Raw genomic sequence first — 18,251 nt, forward strand, 5'->3', positions numbered from 1 at the left:
ACCAGGGGGGCGAAGGGCCCGGGGCCGCAGCTTTCACCGTTTCCCCGGCCAGCGGTTCCCGGACGCTCCCCGCCAGGTAGGCACCCACTCACCCACCGACCCCTCACCCCTCCTCCACTTGGATCTCTTTCCTTCTGCACCGCACCGGCCTGGACTTAAGGGTGGAGGGCTGTATGCATCTATCTATCTATCTATCTATCTATCTATCTATCTATCTATCTATCTATCTATCTATCTATCTATCTATCCCACCCCCAAATCCTTTATCCCTCTCCTACCCCCTGCTCCCCAAATCCTCTATTCCCCTCCTCTTCCCTGCTCCCCAGATTTTCTATCCCCCTCCTCCCTCCTGCTCCCCAATTCCTCTATCCCCCTCCTCCTGCCCACTCCCCAAATCCTCTATCCCACTCCCCCTTGCTCCCCAAATCCCCTATCCCACTCCCCCTTGCTCCCCAAATCCTCTATCCCACTCCCCCTTGCTCCCCAAATCCTCTATCCAACCCTCCTCCCTCCCCCCAAACACACACTCACCGGAGAAAGAGTTCTGGAATAACTTAAGAGAAGGAAGCATTTAATCATTCATATATATTGAGCACTTACTATATGCGGAGCACTGGACTAAGCAGTTGGGAAAATGCAATAGAGAGTGACAGTCCTTGTTCACAAGGAGCTCACAAGCTCACAATGTGGTATTTGTTAAACGCTTATTGTGTGAGACTTTACTAAGCGCTAGGGTGGACACGTGCTAATCAGATTGGACAAAATCTTTGTCCCATTTGGGGCTCACAGTCTCAGTCCCCATTTTACAGATGAAGGAACTGAGGCCCAGACAAGTGAAGTGACTTGCCCGAGGTCACACAGCAGACAAGTGCCAGCGAAGGGAGTAGAACCCATGACCTGATTCCCAGGCCCGTGCTCATTCAGTCATATTTATTGAGCGCTTACTATGTGCAGACCACTGGTCTAAGTGCTTGGGAAAGTACAAGAAAACAATAAAGTGACAATCTTTGCTCATAACGAACTCACATTCTGGGCTGCAGGGAATCTTCGCTCCTATCTAGGTATCAATCAATTGTACTTATTGAGTGCAAATGACCGTAGTAAGTGCTTTGGAGAGTATAATATTGTCTGTTCATTGTTCTATTCAAGTGGTTAGTCCAGTGCTTTGCAAACACTAAGCGCTCAATAAGTACGATTGAATATTGTATTCTCCCAAGTGTTTAGTACATGCTCTGCACACGGTAAGCACTCAATAAATATGATTGAATGAATACTGTACTCTCGCAAATGCTTAGTACATACAGTGCTCGGCACACAGTAAGCGCTCAATAAATACGATTGAATACTGTACTCTCGCAAACGCTTAGTACATACAGTGCTCTGCACACATTAGGCACTCAAATATGATTGAGTGAATGAAGGAATCATCATCAGTGTTGTTTATGGAGCACTTGCTATGTGCAGAGCACTGTCCTAAGCGCTTGGGAGAGTACAATGTAATATTCCTCCCGGATTATTTTGTTCCTCACTGTACTCACAGGCTCTGCACTGACCTCTCGCCCTCATCCCACCTCTAGCCTGAAATTCTCTCCCCCTTCATATCTGCCAGGCGATCACTCTCCCCACCTTCAGAGCCTTATTAAAAGCACACCTCCTCCAAGAGGCCTTCCCTCCACTAAGCCCGCATTTCCTCTTCTCCCACTCCCTTCTGCGTCGCCCTCACATCTGAATTTCACCCCTCCCTCAGCCCTACAGCCCTTTCGTACGTATCTATAATGTATTTAGTTATATTAATGTCTATCTCCCCTCTAGCCTTTAAACTCACTGTGGGCAGGGAATTGTCGACCACTTAGACAATTCTGATAATCACAGACTATCTTCTGTCTATTCCGGTGCTTAGTACAATACTTGACGCCTAGTCAGTGCTCAATAAATACCACCATAATTATTACAGTTGTTATTCTTCCACCTTGTGGTTTTTCAAGATTCCCCCGTCCCCATCGTACTCTGCCGATTTTCACTTCCTCCTCGTGAGCTCTAAAATGCCTTTTCTCCTCTCCCTAAATCCTGCTCCTTTTCCCCACATCTCATCTTCTAGAATGCGTCTACAATCAGTGTGTTTGTCTGATTATCGACGCTCAGTAAATCGCAGCAACTGGGAGAGTATGAGGCATGATCACTGCCTTCAGTGAGTTTTCCATCTAACAGGGAAGAGAATCTGTCTTAACAAGGGGTTTCCCATTTAACAAAGAAGAGACTCTATCTTTCTTAGTCATAGTAATGATGGTAATAATAATAATAATGGTATTAAGCGCTTACTATGTGCCAGGCACTGCTCTAAGCGTCCGGGTGGATACAAGCAAATCAGGGTGGACACAGTCCCTGTCCCATCTTGGGCTCACAATCTCCATCTCTGTTTTACAGATGAGATAACTGAGGCGAAGTGAAGTGACTTGCCCAAGACACTGAACAGACCGACACCGCTTCTCTGTTATTCTGTTTCTTCTGTTAGTACGGTGTTCAGAGGTGCTTAATAAACATTCTTGATCAACAGCATGACTTAGTGGAAAGAGCAGAGGATTGGGTATCCGAAGACCTAGGTTCTAACACCTGCTCTGCCGCTTTTCTGCTGTCCGTCACCTGGGGCAAGTCACTTAACTTCTCCATGATCCAATTTCCTCAGCTGTAAAGAGGGAGGAAAAACCTGTTCCCCCTCTTTCTTTTTTTTTAAAATGGCATTTGTTAAGCACTTATTATGCGCCAGGCATAAAAATAAGCGCTAGGGTAGATACAAGTTAATTAGGTTGGATGCAGTCCCTGTCCCACATGGGGCCTCACAGTTTTAATCCTCATTTTACAGATGAGAGAACTGAGGCCCAGAAAAGATTAATAATAGTAGTGGCATTTGTTAAGCACTTACTATGTACCAGGCACTGTACTAAGCGCTGCGGTGGTTTCCACCAAATCAGGTTGGCCACAGTCCCTGTCCCACATGGGGCTTACGTTCTCAATGCCCACTGAGAGGTAATTAAGGCCCAGAGAAGTGAAGCGACTTGCCCAAGGTCACAGAGCAGACAAGTGGGACTAGAACCCAGATCCTTCTGACTCCCAGGCCCGGGCTCTATCCACTAGGCTACGTTGAGCCCACGTGAGACGGAGACCATGTCTGACCTGATTCCCTCGTATCTCCTCCGGCGTGAGGTGTGTAGCTAGTGCTTAATAAATGCCCCAGGTGTTTCTCCTTATGCCATCCCCGTGTCAGTAAGACATGGTGATTGGCAGTGGAGAAGCAGTGTGGCCTAAGGATAGAGCACGGGCCTGGGAGTCGCAAGGGCATGGGTTCTAATCCTCGATCCGCCACTTGTCTGCCGTATGACTTCACTTCGCTGGGCCTCAGTTACCTCATTTGTAAAATGGAATTAGGACTGTGAGCCCGTTATGGGACTGGGACTATGTCCAACCCAATTTGCTCATATTCCCCCCGCCCAGTCCTTAGTACAGAGAAACAGAGTGGCTCAGTGGAAAGAGCATGGACTGGGGAGTCAGTGGTCATGGGTTCTAATCGCGGCTCTGCCATTGATCAGCTGATCAGTGTGACTTTGGGCAAGTCACTTAACTTCTCTGTGCCTCAGTTAAGCAGCGTGGCTCAGTGGAAAGAGCACAGGCTTGGGAGTCAGGTCATGGGTTCAAATCTTGGCTCTGCCACTCATCAGCTGTGTGACTGTGGGCAAGTCACTTAACTTCTCTGTGCCTAGTTACCTCCTCTGTAAAATGGGGATTAAGACTGTGAGCCTCACGTGGGACAGCCTGATTACCCTTCATCTACCCCAGCGCTTAGAACAGTGCTCTACACATAGTAAGCGCTTAACAAATACCAACATTTTAATTATTAAAATGGGGATTACGACTGTGAGCCCCCCATGGGACACCCTGATTACCTTGTATCTACCTTAGCGCTTAGAGTGCTTGGCACATAGTAAGTGCTTAACAAATACCATTATTATTCCTAGACTGTGAGCCCATTGTTGGGTAGGGATGGTCTCTGTTGCTGAATTGTACTTTCCAAGCGCTTAGTACAGTGCTCCACACACAGTAAGTGCTCAATAAATACGACTGAATGAATGAATGGCACATTCACTCAATCGTATTTATTGAGCGCTTACTCTGTGCGGAGCACTGTACTAAGCACTTGGAGGAGTACAATACAACAATCAACAGACACATTCTCTGCCCACAATGAGCTTACAGTCCAGTTAGCGCTTAAAAAAAATACCACAGTTATTATTTTTACATATCGGTTCCAAATCGTTCACATTTCCGCGATGCCTGTGTTGTCACTTTTTAGTTATGGAGGAAATCGCTATTCCTCTTACCATGCCCCTCCAAGACAAATACGAGACCGTGTGTGTTTTCGGCACTGGAGATTTCGGAAGATCCTTGGGGTACAAGATGCTCCAGTGTGGCTATCCTGTGGTGTTCGGGAGCCGGAAACCCCAAGAATCCAGCCTGGTCCCGAAGGGAGCGGAGGTCTTATGCTACAGAGAGGCGGTTCAGAGGGCCGACGTCATCATCATGGCGATCCACAGGCAGCATTACGACTTCTTGGCAGAGTTGGCGGACGACCTGCGGGGGAAAGTACTGGTGGACGTGAGCAACAACCTCAGAATCAATCAGTACCCCCAGTCCAACGCGGAGCATCTGGCCCAGTTGGTGCCTGGATCTAAAATAGTCAAAGCGTTCAACACGGTCTCGGCCTGGGCTCTCCAGTCAGGCACGCTGGATGCCAGCAGACAGGTAAGATTAAACCGGTAGCTTCCTCAAGGACCTCCAGTGGTTGCCCATTTACCTCCTCATCAAACAAAAACTCCACACCATTGGCTTTAAAGCTCTTAATCACCTTGCCCCCTCCTACCTCACCTGGCTACTCTCCTACTACAACCCAGCTCGCACACTTTGCTCCTCTAATGCCAACCTTCTCTCTGAGTCTCCATCTCGTCTATCTCGCCGCCAAACCTCTCACCCACATCCTACCTCTGGCCTGGAACGCCCTCCCTCCTCATATCAGACAAATAATGGTTCTCCCCCACTTTCAAAACCTTAATGAAGTCCCATCTCCTCCAAGAAATCATCCCTGACTAAGCCCTCCTCTCCTCTTCTCCCATTCCCTTCTATGCCGCTCTTACTTGCTCCTTCATTCATCCTCCCATCCCCACAGCACATATTTATATATTTGTCATTTATTTATTTGTTTTGTTTATTTATTTATATTCGTGTCTGTCTCCCTCTCTAGACTTTGAGCTCATTGTGGGCAGGAATGGGTCTATCTGTTGTTATACTGTACTCTCCCAAGTGCTTAGAACGGTGCTTTGCATACAGTAAACGCTCAATAAATACGATTGAATGAATAAGTGGAGACATCGTCCCTAAAAATCGACCAGTTAAAAAAGAGAAAGGAAAAATTGCAAGCTAAAATTGAGCTATTTTAAAAAGTTTTTGCTATCTGTTAAGCACTTGCTATGTGCCGGGCACTGTACTAAGCGGTGGGGTAGATCAGGTGGGATGCAGTCTGTGTCATTCATTCAGTTGTATTTACTGAGCACTTACTAAGCACTTGGGAGAGTACAGTAGAACAATGAACAGACATATTTCCTGCCCACAATACGTCCCATATGGAGCTCACAGTCTTAATCCCCACTTTAAAGGCCCAGAGAAGTGAAGTGATTTGCCCGAGGTCACGCAGTGGACAGGTGACAGAGATGGGATTAGAACCCGGATCGTCCTGACTCTGGGCCCGGACCCTATCCGCTAAACCACGCTGTTCTTACATAAGTCTGAGAGCTTCTTTGCCAGTGATTTTTCAAAAGGGGCAGGGCAGCGAGGATCTGATGTTACCCAGACATAGAGCGGGTGAGAGAGCCAGTCCCTCAACTGGTCAACTTAGTCAACACTCGCTGGCGAAACCTGGTTGAGAACCCAACGTCGGCCATCTCCAAACCCCAGCGACGATTGGATAGATGCGAGAAGCAGCACTGGCCTAGTGGCAAGAGCCCGGGCCTGGGAGTCAGAGGATGTGGGTTCTATTACCGGCTCTGCCACTTCTCTGCGGTGTGACCTTGGACAAATCATTTTGCTTCTCTGTGCCTCAGTTCCCTCATCTGTCAAATAGAGATTAAGACTGTGAGCCCCACAGTGGACAACCTGATTACCTTGTTTCCACTCCAGCGCTTAGAACAGTGCTTGGCACATGGTAAGCGCTTAACAAATACCATCATTGTTATTATTACTTGGGGCATCCAGGAAATACGGTTTTGCACCTTGAGGAAAGGCAGAATAAAATAATGGCAATCAAAACAAAAATCTAAATTAATTAGCCTGCAGAATATGTCCTCAAAGCATCCCTTTGGAGGCAGGAAAGGAATTATTTTTATTATTTTGGTATTGGATAAATGCCTACTTTGTATCAAGCAGCTTTCTAAGTGCTGGGGTGGATAAAAGGTAATTCGGTCAGACACGGTCCCTGTCCCACATGGGACTCTCAGACTGTAAACCTACTGTAGGCAGGGACTATATCTGTTTATCATCATGTCGAATGCTTAGTACAGTGCTCTGCACACAGTAAGCACTCAATAAATTCGACTGACTAACATTCTATAACGGGCCTTGCAAATCCTGTTTTGAAACTCCAGGTGTTCGTCTGTGGGGATGACAGTAAATCTAAGCAGAGGGTGATGGACATCGTCCGGACTCTAGGACTAACTCCTTTGGACCAAGGTTCGCTCACGGCAGCCAAAGAGATCGAAGACTACCCCTTGCAGCTCTTTCCTATGTGGAGGTTCCCCCTGTATCTGTCTGCCGTAGTGTGTGTTTTCTTCTTTTTATACTGCGTGATCCGGGAGGTGATCTATCCCTACGTTCACGATAAGGAAGACGTGACGTTTCTCATGGCCATTTCCATCCCCAACCGCGTCTTCCCGATAGCGGCTCTCGTCCTCCTGGCCTTGGTTTACCTCCCTGGAATCCTTGCCGCCATCTTGCAGTTGTACCGAGGCACAAAATACAGTCAGTTTCCAGATTGGCTGGACCACTGGATGAGATGTAGGAAACAGCTCGGAATCGTCGCCTTGGCTTTTGCCTCCCTCCACGTCTTGTACACCCTCGTCTTACCCATCCGCTATTACGTCCGATGGAAAATAAACGCTTACGTCATTAAGCAGGTACGGTTCTGTTTATTACTCTTTAATAATATTAACTATGGTATTTAAGCGCTTACTACGCGCTCGATAATGGGGTAGATGGGAGACAATCAGATAGGACTCAATCCCTGACCCACATGGGGTTCACAGATAAAGAAGCAGAATGGCGTAGTGGGTAGAGCACGGGCCTGGGAGTCAGGAGATCGTAGGTTCTAATTCTGGGTCCGCCACCTGTCTGCCCTGTGACCTTGGGCAAGTAACTTCGTTTCTCTGGGCTTCAGTTACCTCATCTTTAAAATGAGGATTGAGAATGAAAGTGTCACGTCGGACAAGGACTGTGTCCAACCTGATTGGCTTGTATCTACCAAGAGCTTAGTACAGTGCGTGGCACATAGTGCTTAGCAAATACCAGAACTTTTATTTTTTAGGTATTTAATCCCTATGTTAAAGATGAGGAAACTGAGACACAGAGGAATTAAGTGGCAGAACAGGGATTAGAACCCAGGTCTTCTGAACCTCAGGCCCGTGCTTGCTCTACCAGGTCATGCTGTTTCTCTGCTTCTACTTCGCATTTAACAATGAGTTTGACCGGCCTATATCTGATACCCTCTCTTTGTTGAACATGGTAAACCAGCTCAGTATCAACTTCTATCAAGAAATTCAGTGAAGCCACTTTATTACTCTGCCCCGCCTTTCAAAGCTTTACTGAAGGCACATCTCCTCCAAGAGGCATTCCCAGACTAAGCCCCACAGCATTTACGTACATATCTGTAATTTTATTTATTTGTACTGATGTCTGTCTCTCTCCACCTAGTCTGTAAATTCGTTGTGGGCAGGGGATGTGTCTATTTATTGTTGCACTTTACTCTCCCGAGTGCATAGTATAGAGCTCTGCATATAGTAAGCGCTCAATAAATACAACTGAATGAATGAATGAACTATTGAAACGTGCATCTACCGGGCTACCAGAAATGTGGGATTCTGTGATTTTATTTTTAAGTTCAGAATTCTAGATTGATCCTCAGATAAACTACAGCCTCTCCAGGACTATCTTGGACCAGTCTGAGCCAGGGAAGACCCCTCCCAAAGGATCGTGTATGTTCTGGGGGTAGAGAACAGATTTTCAGTCCACTGACCGGGCGGTGTTCTAACCTAACTCAGACCTGGCCCGGGAGATTCATTCATTCAATAGTATTTATTGAGCGCTTACTATGTGCAGAGCACTGTACTAAGCGCTTGGGATGAACAAGTCGGCAACAGATAGAGACAGTCCCTGCCGTTTGACGGGCTTACAGTCTAATCGGGGGAGACGGACAGACAAGAACAATGGCAATAAATAGAGACAAGGGGAAGAACATCTCGTAAAAACAATGGCAACTAAATTGAATCAAGGAGATCCCAGGGCGCACTTGTTTGGAGCTGACAGCTTCCCACCCTCATGGCAGAAACTCAAGCCTTATTCTACCTATCATCATCAAAAGAAGCAGCATGGCCTAGTGAAAAGAGCATGGGTCTGGGCGTCAGTAGGACCTGGATTCTAATTCCAGCTCCGCCACTTGTTTTCTGTGTGACCTTGGGTGAATCACTTCATTTCTCTCTGCCTCAGTTCCCAATATTATTTGTAAAATGGGGATTATGACCGTGAGTCCCATGTGGGACAGGGATTGCGTCCAATTCTGATTTGCTTTAACCCACCCCAGAGCTTAATATTGTGCTTGGCACATAGTAAGCGCTTAACAAATGCTACAATTATTAAAAGCAGTTATTGAGCCTAAGGTATGAAGAGCTCTCTTTTAGGGATGCACAATAGAAGTGGAAGACCTGATCTGTGTCCTTAAGGTGTTTACAATCTAATGGGCAAGACAGGCAGATTCAGATTATAGGCACAGTAAGCACCAGAGGGCAAAAAAAAAAATCAGGTGACAAAAGTAAGTCATAATTAATAAATGCATTCACACGTCATTGTGGGCAGGGAATGTGTCTGTTTATTGTTGTATTGTACTCTTCCAAGTGCTTAGTACAGTGTTCTGCACACGGTAGGTGCTCAGTAAATATGATTGTAATAATAATAATTGTGGTATTTGTAAAGCACTTACTATGTGCCAGGCACTGTTCTAAGCATTGGGGTAGATACCTGATAATCAAGTTACAAAGTCCATGTACCACACTGAGCTCAAGATTGATTAACTAAGGTGGATGACGGATCGACGGAAAGCTCAATCTTGCAGAAATATTTGCTCTCTTCAATCCCGGCTCCTCCACTTGTCCTCTGCGTGACCTTGGTCGGGTCACTTCACTTCTCTGTGCCTCAGTTCCCTCATCTGTAAAATGGGGATTAAGACTGTGAGCCCCATGTGGGACAGGGACTGTGTCCAACATGAACAACTTGTATCTACCCCAGTGCTTAGTACAGTTCCTGGCACATAGTGATTAATACATACGATTAAAAAAGTCTGGCAGTAATATTTAAGCTTCCTATCACGTGCGATTTTAAAATGATTTTAAAATGTTTCTTAGGCGGTAGCCAATCGAACCGATCCGTTCATCATCCCCAGTGGCTGGCTGAGTGATTCCTACGTAGCCTTGGGAATACTGGGCTTCTTCCTGTTTGTCCTCTTGGGAATAACTTCCCTGCCATCAGTAAGCAATACAGTCAACTGGAGAGAATTCCGATTTATCCAGGTAAGGACTTGAAGTAGAAAAAAAACTCTTCTCATGGCAAAAATCGGCTTTTAAGGTTCATCTTAACGAGCTATCAAGTTCTTCCGTGTCCTCAAGGCTTCCCAGGAAATCTAATATCAGTGGCTAAAGTCTGAGGGGCAGCGTGGCCTACTGGAAAAAAGCCCAGGCTTGGGAGTCAGAGGATCCGGGTTTCATCCCAGCTCTGCTACCCGCCTTCTGCGTAACCTTGGGCAGGTCACTTCACTTCACTCTGCCTCAGTTACCTCATCTGTAAAATGGGGATTCGATACCTCTTTACCCCCCTACTTAGATCGTGAGCCCAGTGGGGGATGGGGACTGTGTCTGACCTGATTCTCTGGTATCTTCCCCAGCGCTTAGAACAGTGTTTGATACAGAGTAAGTGCTTAACAAATACCACTATTATTATTATTGCGGCTAAAATGAGGTCAGATCCAAAAAGCAGCTTCCCTATTTGGCCTGTGTCACTGAATTTCAGACCCCAGCCACCAGAGCTCCTACAGAATAGGTCTCCCCCATGCCCCCCTTTCCCCTGCGGCCACCAACTTTTGTTTAAACAAACCTCAGCAAACGCTAGATTGAACTTTCTCAAATACGGCGATGCCCTTTCTTGAAACTGGCCCAGCTTCGCTTAGGCGAGCAAGTGCGATGCTTTTGTAAATGTTCATAACATCGAGTCTGGGTGTGGGTGCTTGAGCCGGGCCCGGCTCGGGAGAGAGACCAAGATGGCTGGAGCCCAGAAGGGGCCCCAAGGGCTTCCTGGATCGGGCCGAGGCTGAGGCCCCGGGCTTGACTAGGGTGTGGATCCGGACCTCCGTAGAACCCGGCAGGCTGAGGCGACTCCAACTCTACGGCAAGCCAACCGCTGAATTCCATCAGCCTTAATGAACTCGCTCTCATTCCCCTGCACTGTCTTCTGGGGCCAGAGACCCATCCTCCCCCCACCCTCAAATTTCTTTGTCTCCCCATTTTAGATGTCCCCTAGTGGGAGAGAGTCCCCCCAATCTTTCTGCCTCCTATTCCAGAGCTTCATGACTAATAATCCCATCCATGTCACCAAGAGACCTTCCCTGACTAAGCCCTCATTCCCCTAACCGCCCTCCTTTCTGCACCGTCTATGGCTCTGAGAGCCCCACATGGGACAGGGACTGTGTCCTCCTCAATTTGCTTGTATTCACCCCAGAGCCTGGCACATGGTAAGCGCTGAACAAATACCACAATTATTATTTTTATTCTTATTACCCACTAAACATTCGATAATCACTCCATCCTCAGCTCACTTATGTACGTATAATGTTGGTATTTGTTAAGCGCTTACTATGTTCAGAGCACTGTTCTAAGCGCTGGGGTAGATACAGGGTAATCAGGTTTCCCACGTGAGGTTCACAGTCTTCATCCCCATTTTACAGATGAGGTAACTGAGGCCCAGAGAAGTGAAGTGACTTGCCCACAATCACACAGCTGACAAGTGGCAGAGGCGGGATATCCTTTTTCTCTCCCATTTCCTCTATCTGTCATTGGATTGTGTCCACCAATTCTACTGTACTGTGCTCTCTCAAGTGTACTCAGCACACAGTAAGTGATCAGTAAATACTATTGATTGATTGCCTAACTTAAAAATCTCACGTTACAGTTTAAACCCGTCTCCTCTTGTTCTGGTCTCATTAGTGATGACAACGCTTCAAAATACTGCAGGCCTACTACTTGGGTCACCTTCCCTGTTGCGTTCATCTTTTATGTTTTTTGTTTCCAATCCTTTGCGACCTCTCCGTTTCTCTCCTCTTCTGAACCTTCTCCAAGTATTCCACACCCTTCCAACTGCAAAAGATTCGGGATTTCTAGTATTTTCTGAGCAGGGCTGAACGGAACAGGAAAACTCATTTTTATCACACCGGAATAATAATAATCGGAGCATTTATGTGCTTACTACGTGCCAAGCATTGGGGTAGATACCAGATAATCAAGTTAAACACAATCTCTGTCCCTTATGGGGCTCTCAGTCTAAGTATCAATCGATCGATTAATCAGTGGGCACTCTCTGTGTGCAGAACACTGTACTAAGCACTTGGGAGAGCACACTACAATAGAGTTGCTAGACACTCCTTCCTTCAAGGAGTTTACAGTCTAGTGGCTCTAATCCATCAATGATATTTATTGAGTGCTTAGCCTGTGCAGGACACTGTGAAAACACCCGGTTTGGCCAAACGGAGTGCGCTCAATCAGTAATCTAGGCATCCATAACAGAGCTCTAGCTAGTTAGTCTCCAGTTGGGTTGCGTTGCCTTTAAAGAATCTTTTGCTTTAAGTTACTTTAGGTGGTTGGATTTTATTTTTGGTGTTTGTGCTTCTTCCTTACAGTCTAAGCTTGGTTACTTGACCCTGATCTTGTGCACGGCTCACACCCTGGTGTACGGCGGGAGGAGATTCCTCAGCCCTTCGATTCTGAGATGGTGTCTTCCTTCAGCCTACGTCCTCTCCCTCATCCTTCCTTGCGTCGTGTTGGTGATCAAGTTCGTCCTCGTGATGCCTTGCCTAGACAGGCCCCTGACAAAGATTCGTCAGGGCTGGGAGAGAAACTCGAAAACCGCAAAGAAGGCCCAATATGAGAATGGCAGAGCAGACATGTGAGGGCTGTTGCCGGTTCTTCCTTGGATTTTCCAAGGATGTTAAAAAAAAAAAAAAAAAGACTTTTTCCTGCTAGATTATAAACTCCTTGAGGGCAGGGATCAAGTCCACTAATTCTATTGTACTCTCCCAAGTGCTTAGTAGACTGCGCTGCACACAGGTGCTCAATAAATAGCATTGATTGATGGATCCTTGGCCTGGAATAGATGCCAAGGTAAATAATAATAATAATTGTGGTATTTGTTAAGCCCTTGCTATGTGCCAGGCATCGTATTAAGCGCTGGAGTGGATACAAGCAAATGGGGCTGGACACGGTCCCTGTCCCACGTGGGGCTCACAATCTCAATCCTCATTTTACAGATGAGGTAACTGAGGCCCAGAGAAGTGAAGTAACTTGTCCAAGGTCCCACAGCGGACAAGTGGCGGAGCCGGGATTCAAACCCGTGACTTTCTGACTCCCAGGCCCGTGCTCTATGAGGGCTCTGCAATGAGATGCCAATTGCAATTTCACAGGCTTCAAGCAGGTTCTTTTCCTAGAGAGTACACAAGACTCACCCAATAATAATAATTATGGTACTTGTTAAGGGCTTACTGTGTGCCAAGCACTGCTCTAAGCATTGGGGTATATCCAAGTTAATCGAGTTGGACACAGTCCTTGTCCCACGTGGGGCTCACACTTTAAATCCCTATTTTACAGATGAGGGAACTGAGGCCCACAGAAGTGAAGTGACTTGCCCCAGGTCATGCAGCAGACAAGTGGCAGAGCTGGGATTAGAACTCAGGTCTTTCTGACTCCCAAGCCTCTGCTCTATCCACTAGGCCCCGGAGAGCCTTCTCCACCCAGATGAGGAGGCTGAACCGATCTTGGGATCAGGAATTGGATCGGGCAGTGGGAGCAGGAGAAGACAGGCAGGATGTGTTGTCCCTGTTTTCCCTAATTGGAATGGTTGGGAGTCTGACGGAAGGTCCTAGGGACAGATGAGGATAAAGAAATGCCAGGAAGGTGCTTTGATTGGACAGAAAAATGTCCTGGAATCCAGAGTTGTTGGTTTTTTTTAATGGTATTTGTTAAGCACTTACTATGTGCCAGGCACTGTACTAAGTGCTAGGGTTAATCAGGTTGGGCACAGTCCCTGTCCCCATAGGGCTCGCGGTCTTAATCTCCATTTAACAGTTGAAGAAACAGAGGCACAGCACTGCACCGAGATCACCAAGGTCACAGAGCAGCTGGGATTAGAACCCACGTCCTCCAACTCCCAGCCCTTGCTCTTTCCACTAGGCCCGAGTCTGGCCAATCCCACGGAGGGCCCGCCCCTGACACCAGGAACTTCCAGAAGAAATCCCTCAAATTCACAATCCCATTCCTGCCTGAGCGGGAGGTGAGCGGGGAAATAAGTGTAATGACAGGCCAGTGCTGAAAGCAAGTCCGCTCCTTAGACGCCCCGTTCCCTTTCTGAACCAACCCCTGAACCGAGGGTGATCTCTTTTGGCGGCCCACACTGGGTTTTTCTCCATTTCGTGCCCTCCCTGCCCCTGCCAAATTTGGTAGCCCCCAAACACTGACTTCTTTCCCTACCCCTCAGATCACTGTGCTAATTACATTCAACCTAGAGGACGGAGAAGTTGGATTTTGTAAACCGACTGTATCTTGTGCTCGCGTTTATTGATATACTATCTCTTTTGAATAAAAATATTCTTCTATATGATGTCCTAAGTCCTTAATTTTATGTTCATTCTCCATAAGATGTTATCCCTTTATTGAAAGAGAAATATTTCTGTGCTTCGTGTCCCAGGTGTAGATACACCCAGCTCTATCTCTGACATTGTTCCTGTGGACAAGGGAAAGTGTCACCTCTTCTGCATTTTCCCCAGACACTTAGTTCAGTGCTTAATAAATATTACTACTACCAGGTTTGTGCTGTTATCCCTTTTCTTAAGCTGTGAGCCCCACGTGGGACAAGGACCGTGTCCAACCTGATTAACTTGTATCTACCCCAGCTCTTAGAACAGTGCTTGTCACACAGTAAGCGCCTAAGAGATGCCATTTCAAAAAAAGGCCTAGCAAGACAAATGGAATCAAATCTGTTCCCAGGGATCCACTTGGGAGTTAGTCCAGTTTCTCAGCAAAACCTCATATAGTGCTGGTGTTTGTTAAGCGCTTACTCTGTTTCAAGAACTGTTCTAAGTGCTGGGGTGGATACAAAATAATGGGGCTCACAGTCTTAATCCCCATTTTCCAGATGAGGAAACTGAGAAGTGAAGTGACTCGCCTGAGGTCCCACAGCAGACAAGTGGCGGAGCTGGGATTAGAACCCGGGTCCTTCTGACTCTCAGGCCGGAGCTCTATCTCTCCTGCGACTCCAGCGGGAAATGATTTGAGGGGTTTAGGAAGGCTGAGGGCCCTATTCTGCCCAAACCCGTGATGGGCTCAGCCTGAAAAAATCTTGGAGGGACACTGAGGTCACCATCCTCCTTCCTGTCTGGAATTCATTCCCCCTTCCTGACAGACTATCACCCTCCCCACCTTCAAAACCCTCCGAAAATCACATCTCCTAGAGACCTTCCCTGACTAAGGCCTCCTTTCCTCTTGTCCCACTCCCCTTTGCCTCACCCTGACCTGCTCCCTTTATTCATTCCACCATCCTAGCCCCACAGCACTTAGCTACTTAGCTCACTGTGGGCAGGGAATGTGTCTGCCATTTTTCTGCTGTATAACCTTGGGCCAGTCACTTCACTGCTCGGTGCCTCAGTTACCTCTCCTGTAAAACGGGGATGAAGACTGTGAGCTCCATATGGGACATTTGGACTGTGACCAACCTGATTTCCTTGTATCTACCTCAGCGCTTAGAACTGCGCCTGCTGCATAGTAAGCATTTAACAAATACCATTAAAAACCAAATAAAAGAAGGTGTCCATGTGGGACACTTGCACTGTGACCAACCTGATTTCCTTGTACCTACCCCAGCGCTTAGAACGGCGCCTGCTGCATAGTAAGCATTTAACAAATACCATTAAAAACCAAATAAAAGAAGGTGTCCATGTGGGACATTTGGACTGTGACCAACCTGATTTCCTTGTACCTACCCCAGCACTTAGAACAGCGCCTGCTGCATAGCAAGCGTTTAACAAATACCAAATACTATTAAAAAACTAAATAAAAGAAGTGAATAGAGTCACTGTGCGCAGAGAACGGGTCTACCAAGTCTGTTATATTGAACTCTCCCAAGTGCTTAGTGGAGTGCTCTGCGCTCAATAAATACTAATGATTGATTGACTAGGAGAAGAGAACTAAAGATCGGTTCGCGAGTAAGAGAGAGGGTGGCATTAAGCCAGGCCCAGTGCGGCTGGTGATGATGGGGTCATCTGGGGTGTCCACTTCCTTCCAAACCGGGCTTGCCCACCTTCCAGAAAAATCCTTGGGTTGGCTCAGTTCCGGCAAACCCGTTCACTGTAAAAACAAATTCCCACATCCTTCCGGAAATAACTTCCCCCCACATGGGACACTTCAGTTAAGAATAGCTAAGTGTCCAAGAGATCTCCACAGAGCTCACTCCTGCCCAATTCCCGTGATTCTCCAGGTTGTGGTTTCGAGCCAGGTTCTGTAATCCTTCCCTCTCCCCGCATCCGGTCCGAGCCTTCCGAAACAGGCAGGAAGCGGGCAGAGCGGAGAGCCGCTTAGGGTGGGCTGGGGTGGGGGGGACAAGGGACTAGAGGGGAGAAGCTTTAAGCTAACCTAGCGCTTAAAGCAGTAAACACTTAAGCACCATAACTATTTAATCATCCGATCGTATCTATTGAGCACTTACTGAGTGCAGACCACTGAGCTAAGCACTTGGGCGAGGACAACAGAACAATGAACAGACACATTCCCTGCCCACAAAGAGTTTACAGTCTAGAATCTACAGTTTACAGTCGAAGATGCTTCAGGGCCCCTGAGACAGACACTGGGGAAGGTTGAGAGGGGGAGGAAGAGGGAATAGTGGGGAAGAGCGGTCTGGGTTGACCTGAAGGTGAGAAGGAATCAGTCAATCGATCCATGGTATTTATTGAGCACTTACTACGTGCAGAGCACTGTACTAAGCCCTTGGGAGACTGTGTGACTGTGGGCAAGTCACTTAACTTCTCTGTGCCTCAGTTACCTCATCTGTAAAATGGGGATTAACTGTGAGCCTCATGTGGGACAACCTGATTACCCTGTATCTACCCCAGCGCTTAGAACAGTGCTCTGCACATAGTAAGCGCTTAACAAATACCAACATTATTATTACTATTATTACAATACAACAGAATTAGCGGACACATTCCCTGCCCATAATGAATTTACAGCCTAGAGGGGCAGATAGACATTGATACGAGTAAATAATTTATAATGTATAATTTAAGGATACTTATGTAAGTTTTGTTGGGGATAGGGCAGATAGCAAGTGTTCAAAGGTCACAGATCTAATAATAATAATGTTGGTATTTGTTAAGCGCTTACTATGTGCAGAGCACTGTTCTAAGCGCTGGGGCAGATACAGGGTCACCAGGTTGTCCCACGTGAGGCTCACTGTCTTCATCCCCATTTTACAGATGAGGTCACTGAGGCACAGAGAAGTGAAGTGACTTGCCCACAGTCACACAGCTGACAAGTGGCAGAGCCAGGAATCGAACCCATCACCTCTGACTCCCAAGTCCAGGCTCTGTCCACTGTGCCACGCTGCTTCTCTTATGCTCTTATCTAAGAGCATAGAAGAGCATGAGCCGGGAAAAAAAGGATTTAATCAGGGAAGGGATCTAAAAGGGGCTTCGGCAGTACATATGCTATGGGGACTAGATTTCTCTAAAGATGTTCTCTAAGACATCTCTCTATCGGATAGATAGATAGATAGATAGATAGATAGATAGATAGATAGATAGATAGATAGGTCTAGATCTCAAGAGGAACAATCTTAAAGAAAATGGCCCAAGAATGGAAGCAGAAAGAAAGGAGAAAAATATATGTGGATTCTCCCCCAACCCATCTGACAATAGAGTCTGTCCAGCAGGTGAACTCCCTGCATAGAAAAGGGAGGAAAGTTCCAAAGGTATCTAGAACAGAGGAATCCATTCCAAAGACCCTGCTCTTTGGCATGAGATGTCAAATCCTGTTTATTTGTATCCAGCCCGGCGCTTAGTACAGTGCCTGGCACAGAATAAATGCTTAAGAAATACCATGATGATTACCATGTCTCGTTGTAGACAGGGAACGCATCTGCTTATTGTCATCCTGTACTCTTCCAAGAGCTTGGTACAGTGCTCTGCACACAGTAAGCACTCAATGAATACGATCGAGTGACCTGTCAGCCATTCACACTGGCAGGAGCCCAGCCAATTACAGGGGAGGATATGGGCAAAGGCAGGGAACGTGTCTGCTAATTTTGTTGTGCTGTGCTCTCTCAAGCGTCTCATATAGTGTTCCACACATAGTGAGTGCTCAATAAATACCACGGATAGATTGAAGGAGGAAGGGGCTCGGAAATTGGAGATAAAAACCCCGGGTCATAAGCACTGATAAATCCTTGCTTTGTGTCCCAAGAGGGCAGAGGCAACGTGGCCTAGCGGAAAGAGCCCGGGCCTGGGAGTCAGAGGCCCTGGGTTCTAACTCCCAGCTCCCTCACTTGTCTGCTGTGTGACCTCAGGCAAGTCACTTCACTTCTCTGTGCCTCAGTTACCTCTTCTGTAAACTGGGGATTAAAACTGTGAGCCCCAGGTG

At 47.0% G+C, this 18,251-nt stretch overlaps 1 protein-coding gene and 1 long non-coding RNA gene across 2 annotated transcripts in view; one reads left to right on the forward strand and one right to left on the reverse strand.

Moving 5' to 3' along the window:
* On the forward strand, positions 1 to 12,617 carry LOC100077987 (metalloreductase STEAP4). The gene is made up of 5 exons (XM_001509053.4): positions 1 to 76; positions 4,346 to 4,794; positions 6,687 to 7,214; positions 9,711 to 9,875; positions 12,251 to 12,617. Exons 2-5 carry the CDS (start codon positions 4,348 to 4,350, stop codon positions 12,518 to 12,520), a joined length of 1,410 nt encoding a protein of 469 aa, XP_001509103.2. The 5' UTR covers positions 1 to 76; positions 4,346 to 4,347; the 3' UTR covers positions 12,521 to 12,617.
* The window catches only part of LOC114816240, a 27,019-nt gene continuing 13,021 nt past the window's right edge, over positions 4,254 to 18,251 (reverse strand). Inside the window, exon 3 of the long non-coding RNA XR_003764002.2 lies at positions 4,254 to 4,623. This is a non-coding gene — a long non-coding RNA (uncharacterized LOC114816240). The remainder of the gene's footprint in view (positions 4,624 to 18,251) is intronic.

This window comes from Ornithorhynchus anatinus, chromosome 13, assembly GCF_004115215.2.
Source record: "Ornithorhynchus anatinus isolate Pmale09 chromosome 13, mOrnAna1.pri.v4, whole genome shotgun sequence".
Lineage (NCBI taxonomy): Eukaryota > Metazoa > Chordata > Mammalia > Monotremata > Ornithorhynchidae > Ornithorhynchus > Ornithorhynchus anatinus.

Bases quoted from the DNA above. Each gene is read 5' to 3' on its own strand.
- LOC100077987 (XM_001509053.4), top strand. From the start codon at position 4,348: ATGGAGGAAATCGCTATTCCTCTTACCATGCCCCTCCAAGACAAATAC. The intron at 4,795-6,686 runs GTAAGATTAAAC...TTGAAACTCCAG, and splicing joins CGCTGGATGCCAGCAGACAG to GTGTTCGTCTGTGGGGATGA. The intron at 9,876-12,250 runs GTAAGGACTTGA...TCTTCCTTACAG, and splicing joins GAGAATTCCGATTTATCCAG to TCTAAGCTTGGTTACTTGAC.